This window comes from Gekko japonicus, unplaced genomic scaffold (assembly GCF_001447785.1).
Source record: "Gekko japonicus isolate JY-2015 unplaced genomic scaffold, Gekko_japonicus_V1.1 scaffold3643, whole genome shotgun sequence".
Taxonomy (NCBI): domain Eukaryota; kingdom Metazoa; phylum Chordata; class Lepidosauria; order Squamata; family Gekkonidae; genus Gekko; species Gekko japonicus.
Window position 1 is genome coordinate 41168 of NW_015174951.1, and position 22997 is coordinate 64164.

Consider the following 22997-nt stretch of genomic DNA (forward strand, 5'->3'; position numbering starts at 1 on the left):
GGGGGGGGTTGATCCCCATCTTCGGCCGGAAGAGACGGATCAGGGATGGGTGCGTGCCGCTTCCCAGATGTTGCGGTTTGATCGTGCCCACTTGCTGCGCCCCCGATCCGTTCCTCTCACGGATCAAAGCCTCCCGTGTGACCGGGGCCTCTGCTAACCTCTTGCACTCTCAGGCTGGAACTAAGGATATATTTTATTCACTTTGTGATTAAAGGAAAAGATAGTTTTTAATACGGTATTGTCTTCTTTCTTTCCCATTCTCCGCAGGTTTTGCAGAAACTGGGGAAAACTGTGGAAACGAAAGATGAGCAGTTTGAGCAAAGCTCGTACAATTTCCACCAGCAGCAGGTTGTATCTAACAGAAGATAGAGAAGCTCCCTGACAAGTTTGGAAGTGTTGGGATATTGGGGGAGGGGGTAAAGAAGCACCAGTATAAAGAGGGTTTCTTGAAATATAGGAGGGAAGAGATGGAAAAGTCAGGCTTGAATATAGAATGCTAAACGGACATAGCGTTTTTATTATTATTTTATTGGGATTGTATCCCACCCTCCCTGCATAGCGGGCTCGGGGCGGGTTCCATCAGACACAGTAACCAATATACCATATACAAAGAATTAAAAATAATTAAAACCCCCAATAAAACACAACAACATTCCTATGGTACAAATCATGGTCAAAGCCTCACCGATGCAGTCTATTTGGAGTTTAGGTCCTTAGATGATAATACAGATCTGATCTGCTGAGTCGAGGCCCTAGAGAGGGGGACGCCTGCCACCCTAACTAAAAGTCTGGCAGAAGAGCTCCATCTTGCAGGCCCTGCGGAACTCTTAAAGGTCCCTCAGCATCCGACTAACAACATTTCATACATGCCTTTCCTCCTGCTGTTTTTTTCCAGGCAGAAGGCCAGAAACTCTACAAGGATCTTAAAAGTTTCCTTAATGCTGTGAAAGGTACATAAAACTGTTGCCACTTTTTCACCACCAGGCCAACTGCTGCCGCCTTTCGAGACAGTTCCTACATTATGCAATCATATGTCATATAAGGTTGCTTACGCCAGCTTGGGAAATTCCTGGAGATTTCGGAATGGGCGTGGTTTGCAGAGGGGAAGCACCTCAGTGGGTTATAATACCATAGAGTCCACCACCACCACCAAAGCAGCCATTTCTTCCGGGGGAACTGATCGCAGTAGTTTGAAAATTAACTGAAACTCCAGGAGATCTCTGGACCTTGCCTGAAAGGTGGCAGCCCTATTTTCCACCCTGTCTTGCAGTGCTGCTTGCCTGGCAGTGCAGTTGGCTGCAAAACTACCTCCTTCTAAGTTCATTTAAAGTGAGTGGACTAAGAAGGGAGTCACTCTGGCTAGGACTGCAGTAGAAAAGGGTAAGAGTCCAGTAGCACCTTAAAGACTAACAAAGTTTGTGGTAGGGTATGCGCCTTCGTGAGTCACGGCTCACTTCTTCAGATACCTGAAGAATATCTGAAAGATATCTGAAGATGTGAGCAGTGACTCGCAAAAATCCATACCCTACCACAAATTTCCTTAGCCTTTAAGGTGGACTCTTACTCATTTCTACTGCTACAGACAGACTGACATGGCCACCCATCTTCATCTAGGACTGCCCTCTTGCCTTTGCCCTTGTCCGGGCTGCTCTTCATCTTATCCTGTCTTACTTATTTGTCCCTCACTTCCCACACGGCTTGTAATTCCAGCTCTGTTCCTCCCATCTGCCTTGCTGATTTCAGGGCAGCCTGCTTCTTTTGCCACAGTTGCAAAAACCTCTCACTGATACAGGCTCAAATGTATCCTGCTGTTCCACTATCACTAAGATCTGTAAAAGCCTAGCGACTTAATGCTAACTAGCAACTCATATCACCAGGGCTTTCTTTGTAGAAAAAGTCCAGCAGGAACTCATTAGCATAATAGGCCACACCCAAGAGCAGAAACTCATTAGGATTGGCTACATTAGGGGTGTGTGGCCTAACATGAAGAGCAGAAACTCATTAACATATTAGGCCACACCCCTGACAGCACATCTCATTAGCCTATTAGGCCGCACCCCCATGTTACCAGAAGTGTGGTCATCCAGCCACATGCACCTTTGCTTCTTATTCTGTTTACCTTGTTTGTTGTCAAAACCAAGAGCTTTTTTTGTAGCAGGAACTTCTTTACATGTTAGGCCACACACCCCTAATGTAGCCAATCCTAATGAGTTTCTGCTCTTGGGTGTGGCTTATTATGCTAACGAGTTCCTGCTGGGCGTGGCCAACTCAGGAGCCAGCCGGAACTCCGTTCCTGTGCGTTCCTGCCCAAAAATAGCCCTGCCATATCACACATATATAAACTGACCTTGGGCAACTTCTACTACAGTGCTGTGCCAGATCTACCTGTGAGACCATTGATTTCAGTGGTCTGAAAGTGGGATAAATTCACCTCCTTTATTTATTTAAATATTTACATCTGGCTTTTCTCCCAATCAATGTGCATGCCTATGACTACATTGTCAGAGATGAAATGCAATCATTACCTCAGTGGGCAGGTTCTCTCACTCAGGACTGATGCCTGACAGGTGATACCAGTTTGTCTGTATTGCCTTTCTCTCAGTGATGCATGAAAGTTCCAAGAAAGTGGCTGAGACCCTGCAAGAAATTTACAATGCTGAGTGGGATGGATTCGAAGACCTGAAAGCCATAGCACAGGTGAGTGTTCCATATCTCTGTTATCCAGTTGACCTAATAGTTCTCTAATATTTATCAGTTATCACTTCATGGGGGAGGGAAAGTAGCATGGTGTAGCCCAATCTCTTCAGAACTTGGAAGCTAAGCTGGGTCGGCACTTGGAAGGGAGACCGCCAAGGAAGACTCTGCAGAGGAAGGCAATGGCAAAGCACTTCTGCTTCTCACTTGCCTTGAAAGCCCCTTGCTGGGGTCGCCATAAGTCAGCTGCAACTTGATGGCACTTTAGACACAGACATTTTTGTTGTTGTTCAGTCACAGTCGAGTCCGACTCTTCACGACCCCATGGACCAGATCACGCCAGGTCCTCCTGTCTTCTGTCGTGCTCCGGAGTTTGCTTAATTTCATGTTTGTTGCATCGTTAACACTGTCTAACCATCTCATCCTTTGCCGTCCCCTTCTTCTTTGACCTTCAGTCTTTCCCAGCATCAGGGTCTTCTCCAGTGAGTGCTCCCTTCTCATTTGGTGGCCAAAGTATTTGAGCTTCAGCTTCAGTATCTGGCCTTCCAGGGAACAGTTAGGGTTGATTTCTTTTAGGATAGAGACACACATGTAATACTTCATACAGATATGAGCTTATGGTTGCCAGCACTACCTCAGCAAATGCTGGGAGATTTTAAGTATGGTGCTTGGGGAGGGTTGAGTGTGGGGAAGATGTGATGTCACTTTCAGATGATGCTCTAGGTATTTCCCCTGATCCTGTGGTAAAGACCATAGAGATATGGAGAATTTGCTAGAGCATCACGATGGAGGCCATTTTCTGGCCATTTTTTTCTCCCACTCCTCAGTTTCTCAAGGGCGGGGGATTGGGACCAAAGGCATGGGGGGTGCCGGCAGGCAAATGGCAAGCCTGTAAGAGACTTCTTTTAGTTATCCCATTGAACACTCATTACTTTTGCAAATATTCTGGACATGTGCACATTAGAGACTCAAACTGATCTAGCAATCATTCTCTCTTCCCTGGCATTGTATAGTTCTTTGAAAGCAGGGCTAGGTATCTCTTGAGATATTTTAGCTTCTCCAAACTACGGTTCCCAGGATTCTTGTGGGGGTATTCTGTGCTCAAAGTGACAGCACCCAAAGTAAGTTTGTAATGTAGTTAAAGCCTTGAGGGCTACTTGCTGTAGTTCTTCTCAATTTGCCTGCCAGTGTGCAAGTCTTCAGTTGATTTTGTAGTTCTTGAGTGAGGAAACTCATAGACATGAAAATGGCAAAGAAGTAAAGCAGCTGCCCAGCCTGCAAAATACATTCACCTGACTCGTGAGTTTTGAGTGATACATAACATTGTCTTATAAAACATATTTATATCCAAATAGAATGCCTCGTCAACAAACCCATTACTCCATTACTTTGGCACCGGTAGTGGACAAGAAATGCCTTTTGAAAAGTTACTGGGGAAGTAGGAATGAAAAATCGAACTCCAGCCTCCAGGGATGACAAATCTTGAGAATGAGCCTGTAAATCCATAAGGTTCAGTGGAATTGAGGGGTGATCTCACAAGGCTAGAAGCTGGAGAGTATATTTAACATCCCAGCACATTTTTAAAAATGTCTCGGTGTATTTTTACCTGCAGAGCAATGACCTCCTGTGGGAAGATTATGAGCAGAAGTTGGCAGACCAGGCCGTCAGAACCATGGAGAACTACTTGACTCAGTTCAATGAAATTAAGGTTTGCCAGAATCCATTTACTAGCATAGACATGAGACCCTAAGAATTTCAGCTTGTCATTTTTAAAAAAATGTTTCCAGCACTCATGGTTTCTGGGGAGAAACTATGGACATCTTCTGCTTGGAATTCTCCTGCTGCTCTTCATACAGTCTCTTTTAATGCTCATTTGGAAACTCTCCACTTTACCCTAGTCTTTCTTCTGGGTGTGGTCCATGCCTGTGTGGGCTCTCTTTCTTTTCTTCTTCTTTCTTTGGATCTAAACAGGATGTTGGTGTTAATACCATGCACTAGTAGGCATGAAGACGACAGTATGACATAAATGGAGAGGTAGGCAAAGAAATATATACACCAGTTTTCTAGACTAGCTAATCAAGGCACTTTACAAAGTCATATCAAAACACAAAATCAGTCGCCCTGACCTGGATAGCCCAGGAAAGCCCAGTCTCGTCAGATCTTGGAAGCTAAGTAGGGCCGACCCTGGCAAGTACTTGGAAGGGCGACCTCCAAGGAATACCAGGGCCGGGAGGCCAGAGGCAGGCAATAGCAAGCCACCTCTCTGAAACGTCCAAGCCCCACTAGGGGTCTCCAGAAGTCACAAAATACTCACCAAAAAATTAAAAACCACAAAAGCCGCAAAAAAAAAATCCCCTGCTATATAAACAGTCACATCCCAGCATATCCTAGCATCACTCACCACTGTGACTAAAAATATACCTATGGCAAATTGAGGCAAACAATAATTCTTTTTTTTTAATTATATTTTTATTCTTTTACTTAAAAGTACATTCAAATGCAGAGAAAGAAACAACACCAACTGAAAAGCATCCAAGGGGTGTACAGTAAATGAATGTATAGTGGTTAAACTATGAACTTTAAGGAACCCTGGTTAAAATCTAGATGATCTTTTTTACTATACTTTACTCGACATTTTATCTAATGTCTCCTCTGAACGTTTGCACCATTGATTAGTGTTATTGACCATTCAATAGATGTAGACTTATTCAACTGTCCAGATTATTAGAGTAAGCGAGTAATTCTTGTTATCATTATTTATACTACATCTCACACTTAAAAGGAGTTGGGGGAGGCATACATGGGGATTATCTCATGTTCTTCTCACAACAACCCTGAGAAGTTGGTTAGTCTGACCGAGAGTGACTTTCTCAGAGACATCCGGTGAGCTTCCTTGCTGAGTGAGGATTTGAACCTGGGACTCCATGGTTCAGTTCTAACTCTCTAGCCCTCATCGGCATCATTTATTATTTGGGAGGGCCTTTAAAATAGTTAGGGTCTGTACATAAACAAAAAGCCACAGGCCTGTGGTTGCCTCTTTTAACCAGGTCCAAACCGTTAATGTCAGTCTGATTTGCAGCAGTTATCACGTGCTGTTATTTAACTCTTTGTCATGAAATGCTTCAACTTCCCTTTTCCACACACTAAACCATGTTTCGGGGTATGATAGAAAATCCCCGAGAGCAAAAGATGTTATTGAATCATAAGATTAGATGATCCCTGCCTACCAAACAGATTTCAAGTTGCACGAAAGGTTACTGGGGCAAATTAGCAAAAAAGGGGGGGAAAGGCTACTTCCCTTAGGAAATATAAAAGCCAGGCATACATCAGATCTCCCTAAAGCATTACTTGGCACAAACTGAAAAGCTTGTGTTGGTCCTACCTAACAAAAGTATAAGGCTTCTGCTTGTGGATTTCAGAAGTACTATTCAGGAAGAAGTCCTTCCCGTCCCTCCTATTTCAGATTTTGTGATTATTCCTGCTAGGCTGTTATCTCTCTCACCATTATGAGATATAAAAATCTAATTAGAACAAATATTCTTTGAAATACATATATCCAAGGGGAGACCTATCACACCATGTCCGTCCGTCCCCTGCTGGTCTCCGGCTGGTTTATCATTCCTTAGATCAGAGATACCGTGTTTCCCCGAAAATAAGACACTGTCATATTTATTTTTTCTCAAGAAGACACACTAGGGCTTATACCACAAATGCATAGAAATCCTGCTAGGGCTTATTTTTGGGGTAGGTCTTATTTTTGGGGAAACAGGGTACACTCTTTTAAAAGATCTTGCAAAAGGGAGGGGGATTGGTAAAGTTTTTCTTCTGTATATTCTCTGTGCAGGAACGGATTGCTAAGAGAGGACGGAAACTGGTGGATTATGATAGCAGCAGGCATCACTTGGAAGCCTTGCAGAATGCCAAAAAGAAAGATGAAGCTAAGATTGCAAAGGTATAAAGACCACAGAGCAGTTTTCTTACAATCAGGAATTCCTTTCCTGCCACATGTCTGATTATTCTTGGATTTTAGCTGCCAGGATGTGTCCCCTTCCCATGCAATCACATGATCAACAAACAGGTATAGCAACAGACAATGCCCCACATAGCATAGAACAGGGATTAAAATATGAAATCTAGTAGCTTCTGTAACATTCTCAGAAGTATTAAAGTTTTGATGGGGAAATTTCCAAAGTCTGACTTCTGGATTCTTCATCTTGATCCTAAAATACTTGAAAGCAGGGCTTTCGCCCCCAGAATTTGGTGTGGGGGGAGGCTGCTTGACTTCATCCTGTCCAGTACAGCCAACTTTTAAGACAGGCTAAAGACAAAGCCAAGAAATCAACCTTGACTGTTCCCTGGAAGGCCAGATAATGAAACTGAAGCTCAAATACTTTGGCCATCAAATGAGAAGGGAGCACTCAATGGAGAAGACCCTGATGCTGGGAAAGATTGAAGGTCAAAGAAGACGGGGACGGCAAAGGATGAGATGGTTAGACAGTGTCATAGATGCAACGAACATGAAGTTGAGCAAACTTCAGAGGACGGCGGAAGACAGGAAGGCCTGGCATGATCTGGTCCATGGGGTCGCGAAGAGTCGGACTCGACTGTGCGACTGAACAACAACAACAAAAGACAAGGCTGAGAGGGCTGGAGGGCATCATAAGCAAACAGGAAGGTAGGAGCTGCAGGTCATCTGCTCCTTTTATTTCTGGCCTTCAAGACTGAGAAGGGGAGGATCAGGGACAAGTAGCTGTTTTGAGGAAGGGACCAGTAGCCACACCCACACACACATCAAAAAAGAGATCACGTCTCCCTCCATTGCTTTTGCTTGTTCTATTGCTTCTTGGGCTAATTTCCCCCCCTAGTTGGGAAGGGAAGAAGCAAAGACAACTAGCCACTAAAGGAGAGAGGAGATAAGCATAAACCTTGCTCAGATAATGAACAGGAGGACATAGTGGAGCTGAGGAAGGCAGGGACAGCAGGCCTTTGCCTCAGAGCCTAATTAGATGCTGCAAACTGCGTGAGTGCTCCAAGGGGACTTGCAGCTATACTCTAGCTGCTGGTTCGCAGGGGCAACTCATAAATAAGTATGCAGCAGGGTCTGATTGTTATTGGGACACTGCATGGGAATTCCTGTCTCCCCCCCTCACCTCCCATTCTGTTTTTGGTGTCCAAAATAGCCCAGGGGCCACAGGGTGGAGTGTTACTTTCTTGTGGGGAGTCAGCACATGCAAGCATTCAGGGCATTGGCTGACTCCCCACAGAAAAGCAACACACACACACACACACACCGTGGCCCTTGGGCTGCTTCAGCTGCAGAAAACAGCACAGGGGGAGAAGGCAGAAATTCCTCCTTCTCCCAGCAGTTCCCCAATCTGAATCAGGCCATGCTGTGCATTTACTCACGAGACGCCACCGGGACTAACAGCAAAAGTATAGCTGCAAGTCCTCATGAAGAAATTGTATAGTACGTTACACCTACTATACTATGGCTGCGGTCACAAGGAGCATTAGCCATGCTACAGAGACGGAAGATAGGCGGATTTTCCAGGCCCGATCACCGCGCCACATCTGGGAAGCGTAGAGCTCCCATGGCTCACCCGAGGCTTCCCGCCGAAGATGCGGGGTAAAAAACTAGTACCTCCGAGGTACTAGTTTCCGGAAACCGCGGGGCAAGGGCGGGCGTCTGATCGCGTTTCCGGTGGCATCCGGCGCCCGCCCATGTCCCCTCGCAAAAAGGGGGGTTTTTTCCAAGTCTCCATGGGATGCGCACAAGCACCCAACGGAGCATGCGCAAACTTCAGTTTAAAAAACAACAACACAACCCCGTTTGCTACGCCGCCCCGCTTCTTTGCCTGTGGTGTGATTGGCACCTCCCCCCTAACCCCGGGACCTCGACGGGACCTCAACCGGACGTCTGATCGTGCAGCTGCGCGTTATTTTGCTCTGGGGCAAACAGCCACGCTTCCCTCCCGCATTTTCCAGCCCGTGTGACCGGAGCCTATGTAAAGCTAGATTTGAGTCCAGTAGCACCTTAGAGACCAACAAGATTTTTGGAGTATAAGCTTTCAACAGTCAAAGTTCCCTTTGTCAGATACCTTTGTCAGAGCTTCTTACGTACTCACATAGCTACTTCCGCACAATCTTCACAAAGATGCCTGGTCATACACACAAAACTCTGTTTGCATCCTTGCAAACATGCAGAGGCTGCCTGATGAGAGCTTTTCAGAGAAGCAACAGGTGGAGAAATGCATCCAGCAGCCCTCCGGGGGAGCCTTCCGAGCTCTCAGACATGGATGTGATGTAGGTATGTCGCGTGTAACCAAGTTCTGCATTCAGAATCCTTTTGCTCAGCTGTGTTAAGGCTTACATGATTTCTCTTGCGGCCCTGCAGGCTGAAGAAGAGTTCTACAAAGCCCAAGCTGTATTTGAGGAGATCAACAAAGAACTAAGAGAAGACTTGCCTGTTCTTTACAACAGGTAACACTGGCTAGCTAGTTAGCCCAGTCTGAGAGTTATGAACCTAGCCCTGAAGGTATAACTGGGGTATAAAAAAACATAGCAACTTGAAGTGTTCAAATGCAATTTTAAACCCTTTCAAAATCAAGGAAAGAGCCTTCCCTAGAACAGGAAGAGGGAAACTGATGTTTGGGGCCCACAGGGTGGCAGCAAACTCCATAGAATAGAATTATAGGCTCTGGTTCTTAAAGCCATGATTTAGGAATGGAAGTAGAGGTGGCATCAAAGGGGAGGTTGCTCTCCAGCAATGGGGACCTTGCATCCAGTTCTTCTTCCCCATCACATCAAGTTCCTGGAATACTGGACATCATTGCATTGTCCATTTTGAGTCCCATCCTGTGTCTCCTTCCCCTCTGCCCCTTTGCCACTCAGCAGCCATGAGTAACAAGGATCAGGGAAGGTTATGACATCATACTCTTCAGGAACTCAGCATTACGGAGGGAGAAGGTGGGAGAGGGGTTCTGCAAAGTCTTTCACACATGAAAGCCTTATGCTGACTCAGACCCTTGGTCCATCAAGGTCAGTATTGTCTACTCAGGCTGGCAGCAGCTCTCCGGGGTCTCAGGCAGAGGTCTTTCACATCCCCTATTGCCTGGTCCTCTTAACTGGAGATGCCAGGGATTGAACCTGGGACCTCCTGCATGCCAAGCAGAGGCTCTTCCACTGAGCCACAGCTCCTCCCTTTCAGCAGTAAGCTTAAGATTTTGGTCATGTCCAGTTGCATCCCCTGTCAGTTTTCCAATTGTATGTTATCTGGCTTCATTTTGCTTCTTACCCTTCATGTCTTGAAATTAATTTCCATGCATTTCTATTCGGTTCCTCTTCCCAGAATTTTATGCATGGGTATTTTAATTGGTTAATAAATGCTGCATTTGTGCAGCGACGTGAGCAATTTGCAGGAAGAAACAGAAGAAGAGGTGTTTGAACCAAATTATAAACTAGCTAGTTTCTGAGAGTGTAAAATAGCCAGGATTCCAGCTTCTGCTAGCTAGCTAGCAAATAAGTTAGATGTAAAGGATGCACAGTTGTGGCACTGCCGTTTTTCCTATACCCAATTCCATGCAATGGGGAAGGAGAAAATTCTGCTGTGCCTCATATTCTTCTGCATGTGGCATTTCCAGAAGGAAGGCTCAAAGCTGGTTGTGCCCCTCCTGCCACTGTGGCTTTGCAGATTCTTGGCAATACAGCTGAACAGAACTCTTACCTCCCTACAGAAATGCCTGGATGGTGCACTTTAGTGTGCTCATGTAACGCTAACTCTCCTTAAATGATGCAAAGAAGAAGGCCATGGGGATGTTGTATTTTTTTTTTAAAGGCTATTCTTGAGATGATTTGAACAGCCACCAGGGTTACAGTGCAGAGGAAAGGGAAATGAGCTAAAATTAGATCCCTTTTATGAGACTGAGGGTTCATCTGGCATCGCTATACAACCCGAGAAAACAATTGTACCAGACCAAGGGAAGCAGATTCATAAGTGTGACATCATTCTTGGCCATTTCCTTGAATTGGATCACTTCCCATTGCGCATGGGGCAGGATGCATGTTGAGTGTTCCCCCAAGTTAGAAGAATAACCTCCTCATGCAAGCAAGGAAAAACTTAGTCAACAAATTTGTATCTCTATTTTTGGCATTCTGGTTTCTCATGGGTAGGGAGATCGTGGGGGGGGTGCATTCAAACACCCACCACCTCCAGCCTGGTACAGTCCCAGAAATTACATACATTACCATGTAATCTATCTGCATCAGCTCTCAAAGTAGAATCATGAGATGCCTCTCTTGTTGGACTATATCAACTCAGATAGGAGATCACATGTTTAAACACTCTCCAGTGAGGTGAAAAGTTCCCTTCACCTAGAAAACTAGCATGTCAGGGCAAAAAGTGCTAGGCTAGTCTTTTTTTTAAGGTAGTATTAGTATAGGCTCTTTTTGTAGAAAAAGCCCAGCAGGAACTCATTAGCATAATAGGCCACACCCAATAGCAGAAACTCATTATGTCCTTCCCTATCGTTTGGAGTTGGTTTGTTTCATTGTGTTCCATCTTTTATTTTTCCAGCCGAATTGCATGCTATGTGACCATATTCCAGAATATTTCCAATTTGAGAGATATCTTCTACAAGGAAATGAGTAAGGTAAGCAAGCATATTGTTGCTGACAGTGGTGGAATCTGCATTTGTCTTTCCCACCGGTGTTCCAGCCTTCTGATTCCATCTTCAAAAAAACTGTCTACATTTGGTGTCATTTTCACACCTCAAGAGTGCTAGCATACTTTCGCAAGTCCACATATGTTTATCGTCCTTTGGGGTGGCTCCACTGTCATTGCACCTCTGCACTGCTTTAAAAGAATCTTCTCCAAACAACATTCAAACAAGCATAGAGAAAGACGGTGTCACAGCAGCACGAAAATGATTTTAAAATGCAAATGCAGATACGGCCAATATCAAAATGGTTTACACAAAAAATCTGAGCCACCCCCATTTCTCTTTGTTTAGAATTTCTACTGGGATCTCTTCACTTGATATAATTCTTATACACTTTTCTCCCCAATGGGCAGTGCTTACAATACAGTTTTCCTCTCTTCCATTTTATCTTCACTAAACCCCCGAGAGGTGGGTTAGAATGAGAGAGAATGCCTGCCCCAAGGTCACTAAAGGTGGTGGGACAGCACCTTAGTGGCCACCACAGGTTACTGCTGCCATTTTAAAGTCATTTTAAAATGCCATGAGGGCCTGATCCTGATTGGTCTACAGTGCAGTGCTCTTGTTTCCCCCACACACACGTGTTTTCAAGAGCTGAAACAGCTGCGGAGGGGGGCGTTAGCCCACCACACTGTGAGCCTGATCTGGATCAGGGCCGCATTGCATTTTTGAATGACTTTAAAATGGCAGCAGTGGCATTTCCAAGGACAGGGTCACATCTAGTTTGGCCCGGAGCAAGTTTCCATGTGGTCACCAGTGTTCCCTCTAAGATGAGTTAGTGTGAGCTAGCTCACAGTTTTTTAACCTCTGGCTCACACATTTTTGTCTTCGCTCAGGAAGGATGGCTCCAGAACAAACTAATTTATGTAGGAGCCAAATCGCTCACTCACAACTTTAATGCCAGTAGCTCACAAAATAGAAGTTTTGCTCACAAGACTCCACAGCTTAGAGGGAACATTGGTGGTCACACACACTAAATAATCCACTTTCAATCCACTTCAGTGCACTTTTCGAATTGGATTTTGCCAGTTCACACAGTAAAAATCCACTTGGAAAGTGCATTGGAAGTGGATTGAAAGTGGATTATTTAGTGTGTGTGACCACAGCCAGAGTGAGTGGGGGTCTGAACCTGGGTCTTCCAGATCCTAGCGTTAACACTGTAACCACTACACCAAAAGAAATACATATAAAACCGTTTATCAGATACTATGTCCAATTATTTCTGGGAGAGAAAGACATATAATAATGGGAATGGAGGAAAATCTCAAATATAAGGGGATGTAAAGCAGCTAGCAACACCCCTCCCCCCAAAACCAACAACTTGATATTTAAATTATTTGTATGGAATTATTTGGAAGAATCCCTTTGGTCACTGGGTCTGAGAGATGCTTTCCCTGCTTCCAGCTGAACCACGACCTGTATGATGTGATGAGCAAACTGGAAAAACAACACTCCAATAAAGTCTTCATTATTAAAGGAGTATCCAGGTAAGTGATTTCCTGTTTCCCATGGGCACTTTGGAGTTTGAAGGAGCCAAGTGCTTTAAAATTCTCTCTTGCCAGAACTCAAACTGTTTTGAGTGCCAGTTAGGAGCCTGTGAGAGCTATCTTCAGCAGATCTACTCAGAATCTTACTCATGTCTGTTTAATGGGGCTTACTCTCTGGAAAGTGGTCTAAGGATGGCACTGTGAATTAATTTCCCATTCTCCTGTGGTTCATAGAAGCATTAATGGTATTAGTTTATCTTGGGATCCTTTCACACAGCAACAATTGTCCAGGTCACTCTCAAATAATATAATAATTGAGTGCCGTCAAGTCACAACCAACTTACGGCAACCTCTCATGGGGTCTTCAGGGCAACCGGCAAGCAGAGGTTGTTTGCCATTGCCTTCCTCTGCTTAACAACCCCAGCCTTCCTTGGTGGTCTCCCATCCAAGTACCAATCAGGGCCGACCTTGCTTAGGTTCCCAGAGTCAGGACTATTCAGCCTGCTAGTTCTCAGATACAGAGGCAATAATGGGCGTGCCAATTACCAATTTTTTTAAAAAGCCTTCCAGTGACATGGGGGGATTTGGCAGCCATGATGGGGGGGCCACTTGGGCAATAACAGTTTTCCTTTTCTTTCATCTGTCTGTACAGCTAAGAGCTACCCGTATGGGCTGTGAATCACAGAGCCAATAAAGGAATTCTGAGAATGTTGCTGTAGCAATCTGTCAGTTACTGGTTTGAGGAGAAAAAGCCCTTCGGTCGGCCATGTGTGTATGGGGGGAATGTCAGTCATGGGGGTTCTGGTTCAAGGAAAATGGAACCGATGCAGGCAGGACTTACAAAAATGTGCACCTCCCTGTCCAACAGCACGCAAAACCACATTGACTACAGTATTTATAAAACGATCATACCAAGATAGCATTGGGAAAGATTGCAGCAAAACAGGGGGAAAGTTGGAAAGTGGGTAAATGGATGATGACCCCCGTGTGGATGCGCCTGAAAACAGCACTGTAGTAAGGAAGGGCTGTCAATAAAGAGAGCCTCATGCACCTGGGTAATTCAAATAATTGGAATTTTCATTTTCATTATTGCTGAGCTACCACCGACCTTCCCCCAAAGCATGATAGGCTTGAAGCTAAGAGTTGACCTACTGGATGAGACCAAAGTCCACCTAGTCCAGGTTTCTTGCAGGACAGCTGCTTTTAGGAAGAGCTCAAGTAGAGCATGAGGGCAACAACCCTGCTTTGTTTGTCCCAGAACTTGGTACTTGGGATATACACAACCTCTGAGCATGGAGGTTCCATTTCACCAGAGGTCATTTCGGGGGGGAACGCGGGGGAACACAGTTCCCCCGGGTGAGGTGTAGGGGGCGGGGCACATGACAAAGCCCCTGCTTCTGGCCGCCCCGCTTCCAGCCCTCATTCAGCCAGGAGGAGGCAGGAGAAGAGGGAGGGTAAGTTGCTTCCTCCCCGCCTCTCCCCACCCCTGCCTGCCTGGGGCCAGGGAGGGCCTTGGCGGGGCTTCCTCACACTCCCGCTGGCCTTGCAGGTCCACCACCGGGCCCCTGATGTCAGGGGGTGTGGCATATGCTAATGAGTTATGCTAATGAGTTCCCGTAGCTCTTTTTCTACAAAATGACCCCTGCATTTCACTATTATGGCTTTCATTAGAAACAACACATTCAAATGTTCTCATTTCTCCTCGTGCAGTAACAGAAGTTCCCTGGTCATCTCCTCTCCTGTAAGTCCAACCAGTGCCTCTTTCATGTCTCCGGGGAGTAGCATTAGTGAGGCACCAACATCTCCTCCTGCCACTTTCTCAGACCATGGAAGCGAATCTCTTTCCACAACAGAGGGGGCATCTATATCCAGCGGAGCCAGTGAGACAGAGGAAGAGAACCCTGCATCTTCAGCTGCAGTATTGCAGAATGAAGCGCCAGATGTAGCTGAGGCAGACTCTTCTGTTGCTACAGAGCCCAAAGATGACAACCAAGCTGAAGTACTGGAGAAGCCCATAAGCCTTTCTGAAGACACCCCCCAGGAAGTCGAGGCGTTTGCAAATAATATGGCAGCAGGGATATTATCAGAGGCACTGCTTGAGGCAGCCAGCAAAGGCCAAATTGTTCACAGAGACCCAGAAGACACCACACGGCCCCTTTCGATCGATAACTCCGAAACAAGTGACCTTTGTGAGAAAGAAGGAAGCTCTCTGCCCTGTCTAAGCAGCAAGGTTACAGCTCCACCCAAACAGGAAGCCGAGCCCTCTGAAGACACTCAGAACAATGCTCAGACTGAGGAATCGAATCATCAGGAGAACGAGTCGCCACCTAGTGACACTTCAGAGAGTCCTGAAAAAAGTCTCCAAGATTCTGGGTCTTCCACCCAAGCTGAAGCCGTCCAAGATGTACCCAGTAACACCAACAGTGGGCTTACAGGGGCAATTGATAAGATGCCACCTCATCAAACAGAGACCGAGGAAGGGAGCTGTCAGCAGTGCGGGAATACTGAAGATGATGTCAGCAGTGACGGAAGCATTGAAGAAATAGATGTTTCACCAAAGGTCACCAACACTCAGGTAGGATATTATATACTTCTCACTGTCCTGAGCGGTGTGGAGTTTCACAGGCAGCGCCAGAGGTCATTTCGGGGGGGAACGCGGGGGAACGCAGTTCCCCCGGGTGAGGTGCAGGGGGCGGGGCACATGATGAAGCCCCGCCCCCTGCTTCCGGCCGCCCCACTTCCAGCCCTCATTCAGCCAGGAGGAGGCAGGAGAAGAGGGAGGGTAAGTTGCTTCCTCCCTGCCTCTCCCCACCCCTGCCTGCCTGAGGCCAGGGAGGGCCTTGGCGGGGCTTCCTCGCACTCCCGCTGGCCTTGCAGGTCCACCGCCGGGCCCCTGATGTCAGGGGGTGTGGCATATGCTAATGAGTTATGCTAATGAGTTCCCGTAGCTCTTTTTCTACGAAATGACCCCTGGGCAGCGCTGACCTGGGTTGGTTCCCTTTGGAGGATACAACACTGGAGATTTACAGGGCTTTTGTAGACATTTGCTTTTTAAAATAAAATAAATATAAAATAAACATACAAGCGCACCACAGATGAAGGCACAGGACAGCCAATCTGTATTGTTAGTGTTTTACCTGTTTTTAATGTGATCTTATTGTAATGAGTCTTGGACGGGGCTTTGTGATCCGCCCTGAGCCCACTTTGGGGAGGGCAGAATAAAAATCTCGAAAATAAATAAAATAAATCTCCAGAGAGAGATTCTGCCCCTTACAAGTGCTTCAGCCAACTTCCAGTAGTATCTGTTTCTGTCTATTCCAGAATTTAAAACTACTGTTCCTACTAGGGTTCCCAAGTGCAAAATACTCACCGGCAGGGGAGCCCTGACTGGCTCCGGGAGCTGTCCCTGGATGTGCGCGCGAAGCGCGCACGCGCCGCCAGCACATCACAGGAAGTGACGTACAACGTCGACCACGTTGAGGGCGTGGCCACGATCGACGGAGGGAAAACCATAGAGTTTTCCCTCCCCAATCTGGGCCACGCCCCCAACATGGTAGACGTGCACGTCACTTCCCGTGACGCTGCGCTTCGGGGGGCGGAGTTCCCCCCGGAGCCCGATTCCACGGCGGTGGAAATCGGCCCTCCAAAGTGGGGGTTTACCCGCCCCCCGCCCCCACTTGGCAGCCCTAGTTCCTACTCTGTCTCTCTCTCTCTCACACACACACACACTCACCAGCTCCCTCCCATCCGCCAGGGGTGGGGGGGGCGGAAGTCACCTTATCCAGGCCCTGATAGTTTCTTAGACAGAGCCCTTTCCTGACCAATCATTAAGCAACATTACCTTTCTTTTGTCACAGATTCACAACTTCTCTGGGCTGGGCTGGGCTGGGCTGGGCCTAGAGGGAGCCACCACAAAACCTAACTAGCAGCAGTTGCCTCACATCTTGCCTGGGCCAGGATGAGTCTGGCAGTAGCCATTATACACTTTGCCTGGGTCGGGCCTGGCATAGGGTTGCCAATCTCCAGGTGATGCCTGGGGATGTCCCAGAATTACAACTGATCTCCAGACGACAGAGATCATTTCCTCTGGAGGAAATGGCTGCTTTAGAGGGTGGCATTATATCATGCTGAGGTCCTTCATCTCCCCAAAGCCTGCCCTTCTCAGGCGTCACCCCCAAACCTCCAGGAATTTCTCATCCCAAAGTTGACAACCCTAGCTGGCAGCAGCCGCCACAAGGCTTACGTGGGCTATGTTTGGCAGTGACCACCATATAACTCACTCGGGCATTGTGGCCTCCCTGTGCTCAACAGCTGCTCACACTTGTCTGAGCCCAGGTGTAGGGGCTTAGGAGAGGGAGCCCTGAGGTCATCCCCCCTGAAATTTACCAGTGGTCATAATGGCCAATCTGCCCTTCCACTGGGGCTATTTTTGATCAGTGCTGTATGCAGGGGTCATTTCCTGCCGGAGTGCACAGGAGCGGAGCTCCGGCAGTAAAGAGCCCAGGGGGCGGGCACATGCAACAAGCCCCACATCCTGCTCCCAGCAGCCCTCAGTCAGAGCAAGAAGCAGCCAGGTAAGCTGCAGAGCCCCCCCCCCCCAGCTCCCTGGTCCAAAACAGTCCAGTGGCACCTTTAAGACCAAGTTTTATTCAGGTACAAGCTCTCCCTCCTCTGCGAGGACAGATCTGCACGTTCCTCCGCCCCCCCCAATAGCTAGCAATCCAAAACAGTCCAGTGGCACCTTTAAGACCAAGTTTTATTCAGGTACAAGCTCTCCCTCCTCTGCGAGGACAGATCTGCATGTTCCTCCCCCCCCCCAATAGCTAGCAATCCAAAACAGTCCAGTGGAGCCTGAGTGGTGGGTGCCTTCTGACACACTTCCAGTGATGTCAGGGGGTGTGGCATATGCAAATGAGTTATGCTAATGAGCTCCTGCACCTCTTTTTTATGAAATGACCCCTGGCTGTATGGGAGAAGGTTTGCCCCTTCCCTAGCACTGTAGCCCCAATTCACATCCTCCCTTTTGATTACTTTCAAGTCCAAAGATCCAAACAGAGACACACACACGCACCCAGCATCATGGTGTGGCTGGCTTTCGGTAGAGGATACCTACAACTACAGTTGCCGACTCTGGCTTGGGAAGTTCTTGGAGACTGGGGGGGGGGCGGTGCCTGGGAAGGGCAACATTTGGGGAGGGAGTTGAGCAAACATGTAATGCCACAGAGTCCACCTTTCAAAATAGCCATTGTCTCCAGGGGAACTGACCTCTATAGTCTGGAGATCAGTTGTGATTCCAGTGGAACGTCAGGCCCCGCTCCTAGGTAGGCACCGCTACCGACAGCACAAGCCCATCTCTGGCTGAGATCAGGTTGCCAACCTCCAGGTAGTGGCTGGAGATCCCCCGCTATTACAACCGACCTCCAGGTGACATAGATCAGTTCACCTGGAGAAAAATGGCCACTTTGGAAGGTGGATTTTATGGCATTATTCCCCATAGTTGCCCTTCACCTTCCCACCCTCTGTTCTTCAGGCTCCACCCCCCAAATCTCGAAGTATTTCCCAACTCAATGCTGGCAGCCTTAGGCCGAGATGACCATTTAGAATTAGGGGGGGAAACACAGCAGGGCAGACATACAAACAGTTCTGCTAGGACAGACCAAAGATCCATTTAGCCATCAACGGCCAGTCAGACTTTCGGATGAGATTATTCTGAACCACTTCTTTAAAGCAATGTTTGCTTGTGATCACATCAAGGCCACTATTGCATTGCAGGATGGTTTATTGCTGCTGCATAAATGTGCTTAGCCGGTTTTCAAAAACAGAGCTCTCGCTTGGGAAGCTGGATTGCATCAAACATGCCAGACTTGAACAGGCAAAGCAATCCTGTCTGACAGGCAAAACCAGCTTGGATTCCTAAAAAACAAAGGAAGAAAGCACACAGTGATAGGTTTGTTAAATCGCGGCTGGAAATAGGGGCTTGGTGCGAAATGTTCCAAGGTGCTGCTGACTGAAGGCGTATTTGTAAGTTCTTTGCCCCTTGGCAAACCAGCAGAAAGACATTAACAGCAACACGGTGCATTTTGAGTGCTCAAATGTATGTATCATCTCAGTAGCCTTTAATAGCCCTGTAAAGTAGGCTGGCACCTGTGTTCCCTCTAAGCTGTAGAGTCCTGTGAGCAAAAATTCTACTTTGTGAGCTACCGGCATTAAAGTTGTGAGCAGGTGATTTGGCTACTGCATAAATTAGTGTGTTCTGGAGCCATCCTTCCTGAGCTGAGACAAAAATGTGTGAGCCGGAGGCTAAAAAACGGTGAGCTAGCTCACACTAACTCAGCTTACAGGGAACACTGCTTGGCACTCCACCCCCACCCCCATAGTGCAACTGGTTCAATAATGGATTGCTTAAGGCCACCTAGAGGGTTCATGGCTAGGGCTGCCAACTCCCAGGTGGGGCCTTGAGATGTCCCAGTATTACAATTGACCTCCAGACAACATATATTAATTCCCCTGGGGAAAAAATGGCTGCTCTGGAGGGTCAACTCTATGGCGTTGTGCCTTGCTGAGGTCCCACCCCTCCCCAAACCCCACCTTCCCCAGGCTCCTCCCACAAAATCTCCAGGTATTTCCCAACCCAGAGCTGGCAACCCTAGTTTATGGTGGATGTGAGATTTGGGCTCTCCAGGGGAATAATAGCATCATTGTCCCTCTAACGTTTGAGTATGAACCGCCTCTTCTAATCCTTATCTGTCTTCTGGGACACCACCTTCCTGATTCCCAACTGTGTACTAACCACCTGCTACACACTCAAGGAGAGCACTCCCAAATTAGGACAGCAGTGTTGAATGTTGACCATTGAACATTGAAGCATGACAGTAAATGAATCTATTTAGATAGTAGGCAAGAATCAATTAGTGACAGTTGATGTCAAAATACATATCGTATGTGCAATGCTGATTATCATTGGCATATAACAATGACAAGGAGAACATACAACCTATCTATCGCACAGGATGTAGTTTTCCAGCTGAGAGTAGGGATGCTGTGAATTTTTCATCCAATGTGATCGACAGCCTGCTTTTTCAAAGGGATTGGTGCCTCATCCAGAATAGGTTGTAGCCTTACTCCCAGCTGGATCAACCCCAATCAACAGCCCTTCCATCTTTTCTCTCCCAACAATGAGTAGAGGATTCGCAGCCCACTCCCAAACAGAGTTACACCCTTCTAAGCCCACTGACTTCAATGTACTTAGAAGGGTGTAACTGTGCTTTGGATTGGACTGTTGGCATCTCTTTCCAAGCAAGAATTTATCTACTACTGGGGCAACAAATGATGGATGTGCACAATGCTATATGGTCATGCAGACACTTATCACAAAAGTGCAATGGATATTGTCTATTATAGTCTGTCACATCTTCATATTGCCCTGTCTGCAATGATACTTTTTTTGGGGAGGGGGGGTTTTGTATTTTTATGTTCATGTGTGTGCACATGCGGGTGTGTGTGTGCACCTGGAAGTCATGGTGACCTCTGGTGACTGACCCCTACTAGCCTGGAGGATATTCAGAAAGGTGGCTGAATAAGGCCTGCCCCCACCTCCTGACTGCTGGTATTCCTTGGAGGCCTCCCAACTAAGTACTTGCCAGAGTTGACCCTGCTTAACTTCCGAGATCTGTTGAGACTGGACTTGCCTAGGCTATCCAGCTCAGGGCTCTCAAATGATACTTTGATGTAATTAAATTTATATCAAAATGTAGCTTTGCCCTTTTCCTTTCCTTTTTTCCCTGCTCAAAATCCAAGTTTCGGGCTAGCATATAATTCATTGTAGTTGTTGCATTTTCTTATGTTGAGTTATGTAAAAAGAAAGAAAGAAACACAGTGTTATGAAAATAATTGGAAAAACTTCTCTGACCATATGCAGAGTGTCTTTACCACAATGCCTGTATGTGGGATTACTGAAAGACATGCAGCTCAGAGACTGTGACTTCCAGCACTACTTAAAAGAAAATAAATATTAATATGTTCTCTTTTATTTTTCTGGACAAGTGTATGCTCCACCGAACTCTGTGCGTCTGTTACTTCTTCTCAAGAACTCAGAGTGGGTGACAAGTATTAATCGTAAAACCCCAGTTACAGTGATTAAACCACTTTACACTTTCCTCGGGACAGAAAAGCCAATACTAGCTTTCCAAAAAGGTTCCCAGACTTGAGTTTTGGTCTTGCTTCGTCCAGAAATTTGGAGTAAAAATTTCAGGTCTGGCTGTAGACGATTCCATACTACAGGATAGCTGAATTCATGCAGGGACTTTTTATTGTAGATCGCCTCAACCTTCTTTGAGACTGGACTTGCCTAGGCTATCCAGCTCAGGGCTCTCAAATGATACTTTGATGTAATTAAATTTATATCAAAATGTAGCTTTGCCCTTTTCCTTTCCTTTTTTCCCTGCTCAAAATCCAAGTTTCGGGCTAGCATATAATTCATTGTAGTTGTTGCATTTTCTTATGTTGAGTTATGTAAAAAGAAAGAAAGAAACACAGTGTTATGAAAATAATTGGAAAAACTTCTCTGACCATAAGCAGTGTCTTTACCACAATGCCTGTATGTGGGATTACTGAAAGACATGCAGCTCAGAGACTGTGACTTCCAGCACTACTTAAAAGAAAATAAACATTAATATGTTCTCTTTTATTTTTCTAGACAAGTGTATGCTCCACCAAACTCTGTGTGTCTTCTGTTACTCCTTCTCAAGAACTCAGAGTGGGTGACAAGTATTAATCATAAAACCCCAGTTACAGTGATTAAACCACTTTACACTTTCCTCAGGACAGAAAAGCCAATACTACCTCTCCAAAAAGGTTCCCAGACTTGAGTTATGGTCTTGCTTTGTCCAGAAATTTAGAGTAAAAATTTCAGGTCTGGTTGTAGATGATTCCATACTACAGAATAGCTGAATTCATACACTTTTTATTGTAGATCGCCTCAACCTTCTTCTCCAAAGATGAGAGAGAGAACGATAGCAAACTTCCTCTGGACTTCCTGTTCAAGGTGAGAAGTACAAACGTTACAGTTCTAGGCTGTTTAGAAAATGAATCCATAAGACATTTGCTTGCATTAAGCGGGGTGGGGGAGCATAATTCCAAGGGTGTAGATATTAAGGCCTATGAACTATTGGGAGAAGGTATTCGGAATGTTATATTGCAAATGCTGGTTACTGAGAGTCATATGGGATTTCCAAAGTTATAAAACCAGCCCAGATGGCTGGCTGTTCTAGAAAATCAAAACTTTATTGGCATCCTGCTTCTCGTCCCAGGCTCAAGCAATCCAGGCTCATACCTCAGATGATGAGAATCACCTGCAATTTGAAAGAGGGGAGGTCATCCTGGTGCTGCCGGATGCCCAGGCACAGGTAATGCTGGGGTTATTAGAATGGCACTGTTGTTGGAAATGATGTGAATATCTAGCCCTACTGTGAGCACGCTAAAGAGTCTTGCAGCATCTTAAGAACTAACAGATGTATTGAAGGATAAGTATTCTTCCTCAGCATTCCGTGCGCCTTGGTGTTTAGTCATGCTGGCCACATGACCACGGAAACGTCTTCGGACAGCGCTGGCTCTTCGGCTTTGGAATGGAGATGAGCACCGCAACCCTAGAGTCGGACTCGACTGGCTTTCGAGCAAGGGAACCTTTACCTTTACTTTTTATTCTTCCTCAGACCCTCCCTTGGATCCATAAAGAGGTGAATGCTTTCGAAAGAAAAGATTGGCAACACTAGATACAGGACATTCATGAAAGCAATAGCTCAAGGCAGAGAATGTTTCCTTGCCCTTCTCCCCTTCCCTCTCCAAGGTTGCCTCTACACTGCGACAATTCTCCACGCAGCTCTCATTGTTGCTGCAAATGCAGAGGCAGAGGCATTTACAGTGGCAACAGAGATTCTGCATGGAGGGTTCCCTGGATTTCCCAGGCCTCACCCCTCCTTAGCTACCTTTTTCTTCTGTCACTTTTTGGGGGGGCAGGCTGTAAAGTCAACTTATGGTGACCCCATAGGGTTTTCAAGGCAAGAGGCGTTCAGAGGTGGGTTGCCATTGCCTGCCTCTGTGTAGC

At 46.4% G+C, this 22997-nt stretch overlaps 1 protein-coding gene across 1 annotated transcript in view; it reads left to right on the plus strand.

Moving 5' to 3' along the window:
- BIN2 (bridging integrator 2) overlaps positions 1-22997 on the plus strand; it is a 40452-nt gene that overhangs the window by 12430 nt on the left and 5025 nt on the right. Inside the window, exons 2-12 of the mRNA XM_015425133.1 lie at positions 268-348; positions 896-950; positions 2603-2697; positions 4307-4402; positions 6539-6646; positions 9089-9174; positions 11267-11342; positions 12813-12895; positions 14606-15470; positions 21867-21938; positions 22204-22299. Coding sequence (XP_015280619.1) covers positions 268-348; positions 896-950; positions 2603-2697; positions 4307-4402; positions 6539-6646; positions 9089-9174; positions 11267-11342; positions 12813-12895; positions 14606-15470; positions 21867-21938; positions 22204-22299 — 1713 coding nt within the window. The remainder of the gene's footprint in view (positions 1-267; positions 349-895; positions 951-2602; positions 2698-4306; positions 4403-6538; positions 6647-9088; positions 9175-11266; positions 11343-12812; positions 12896-14605; positions 15471-21866; positions 21939-22203; positions 22300-22997) is intronic.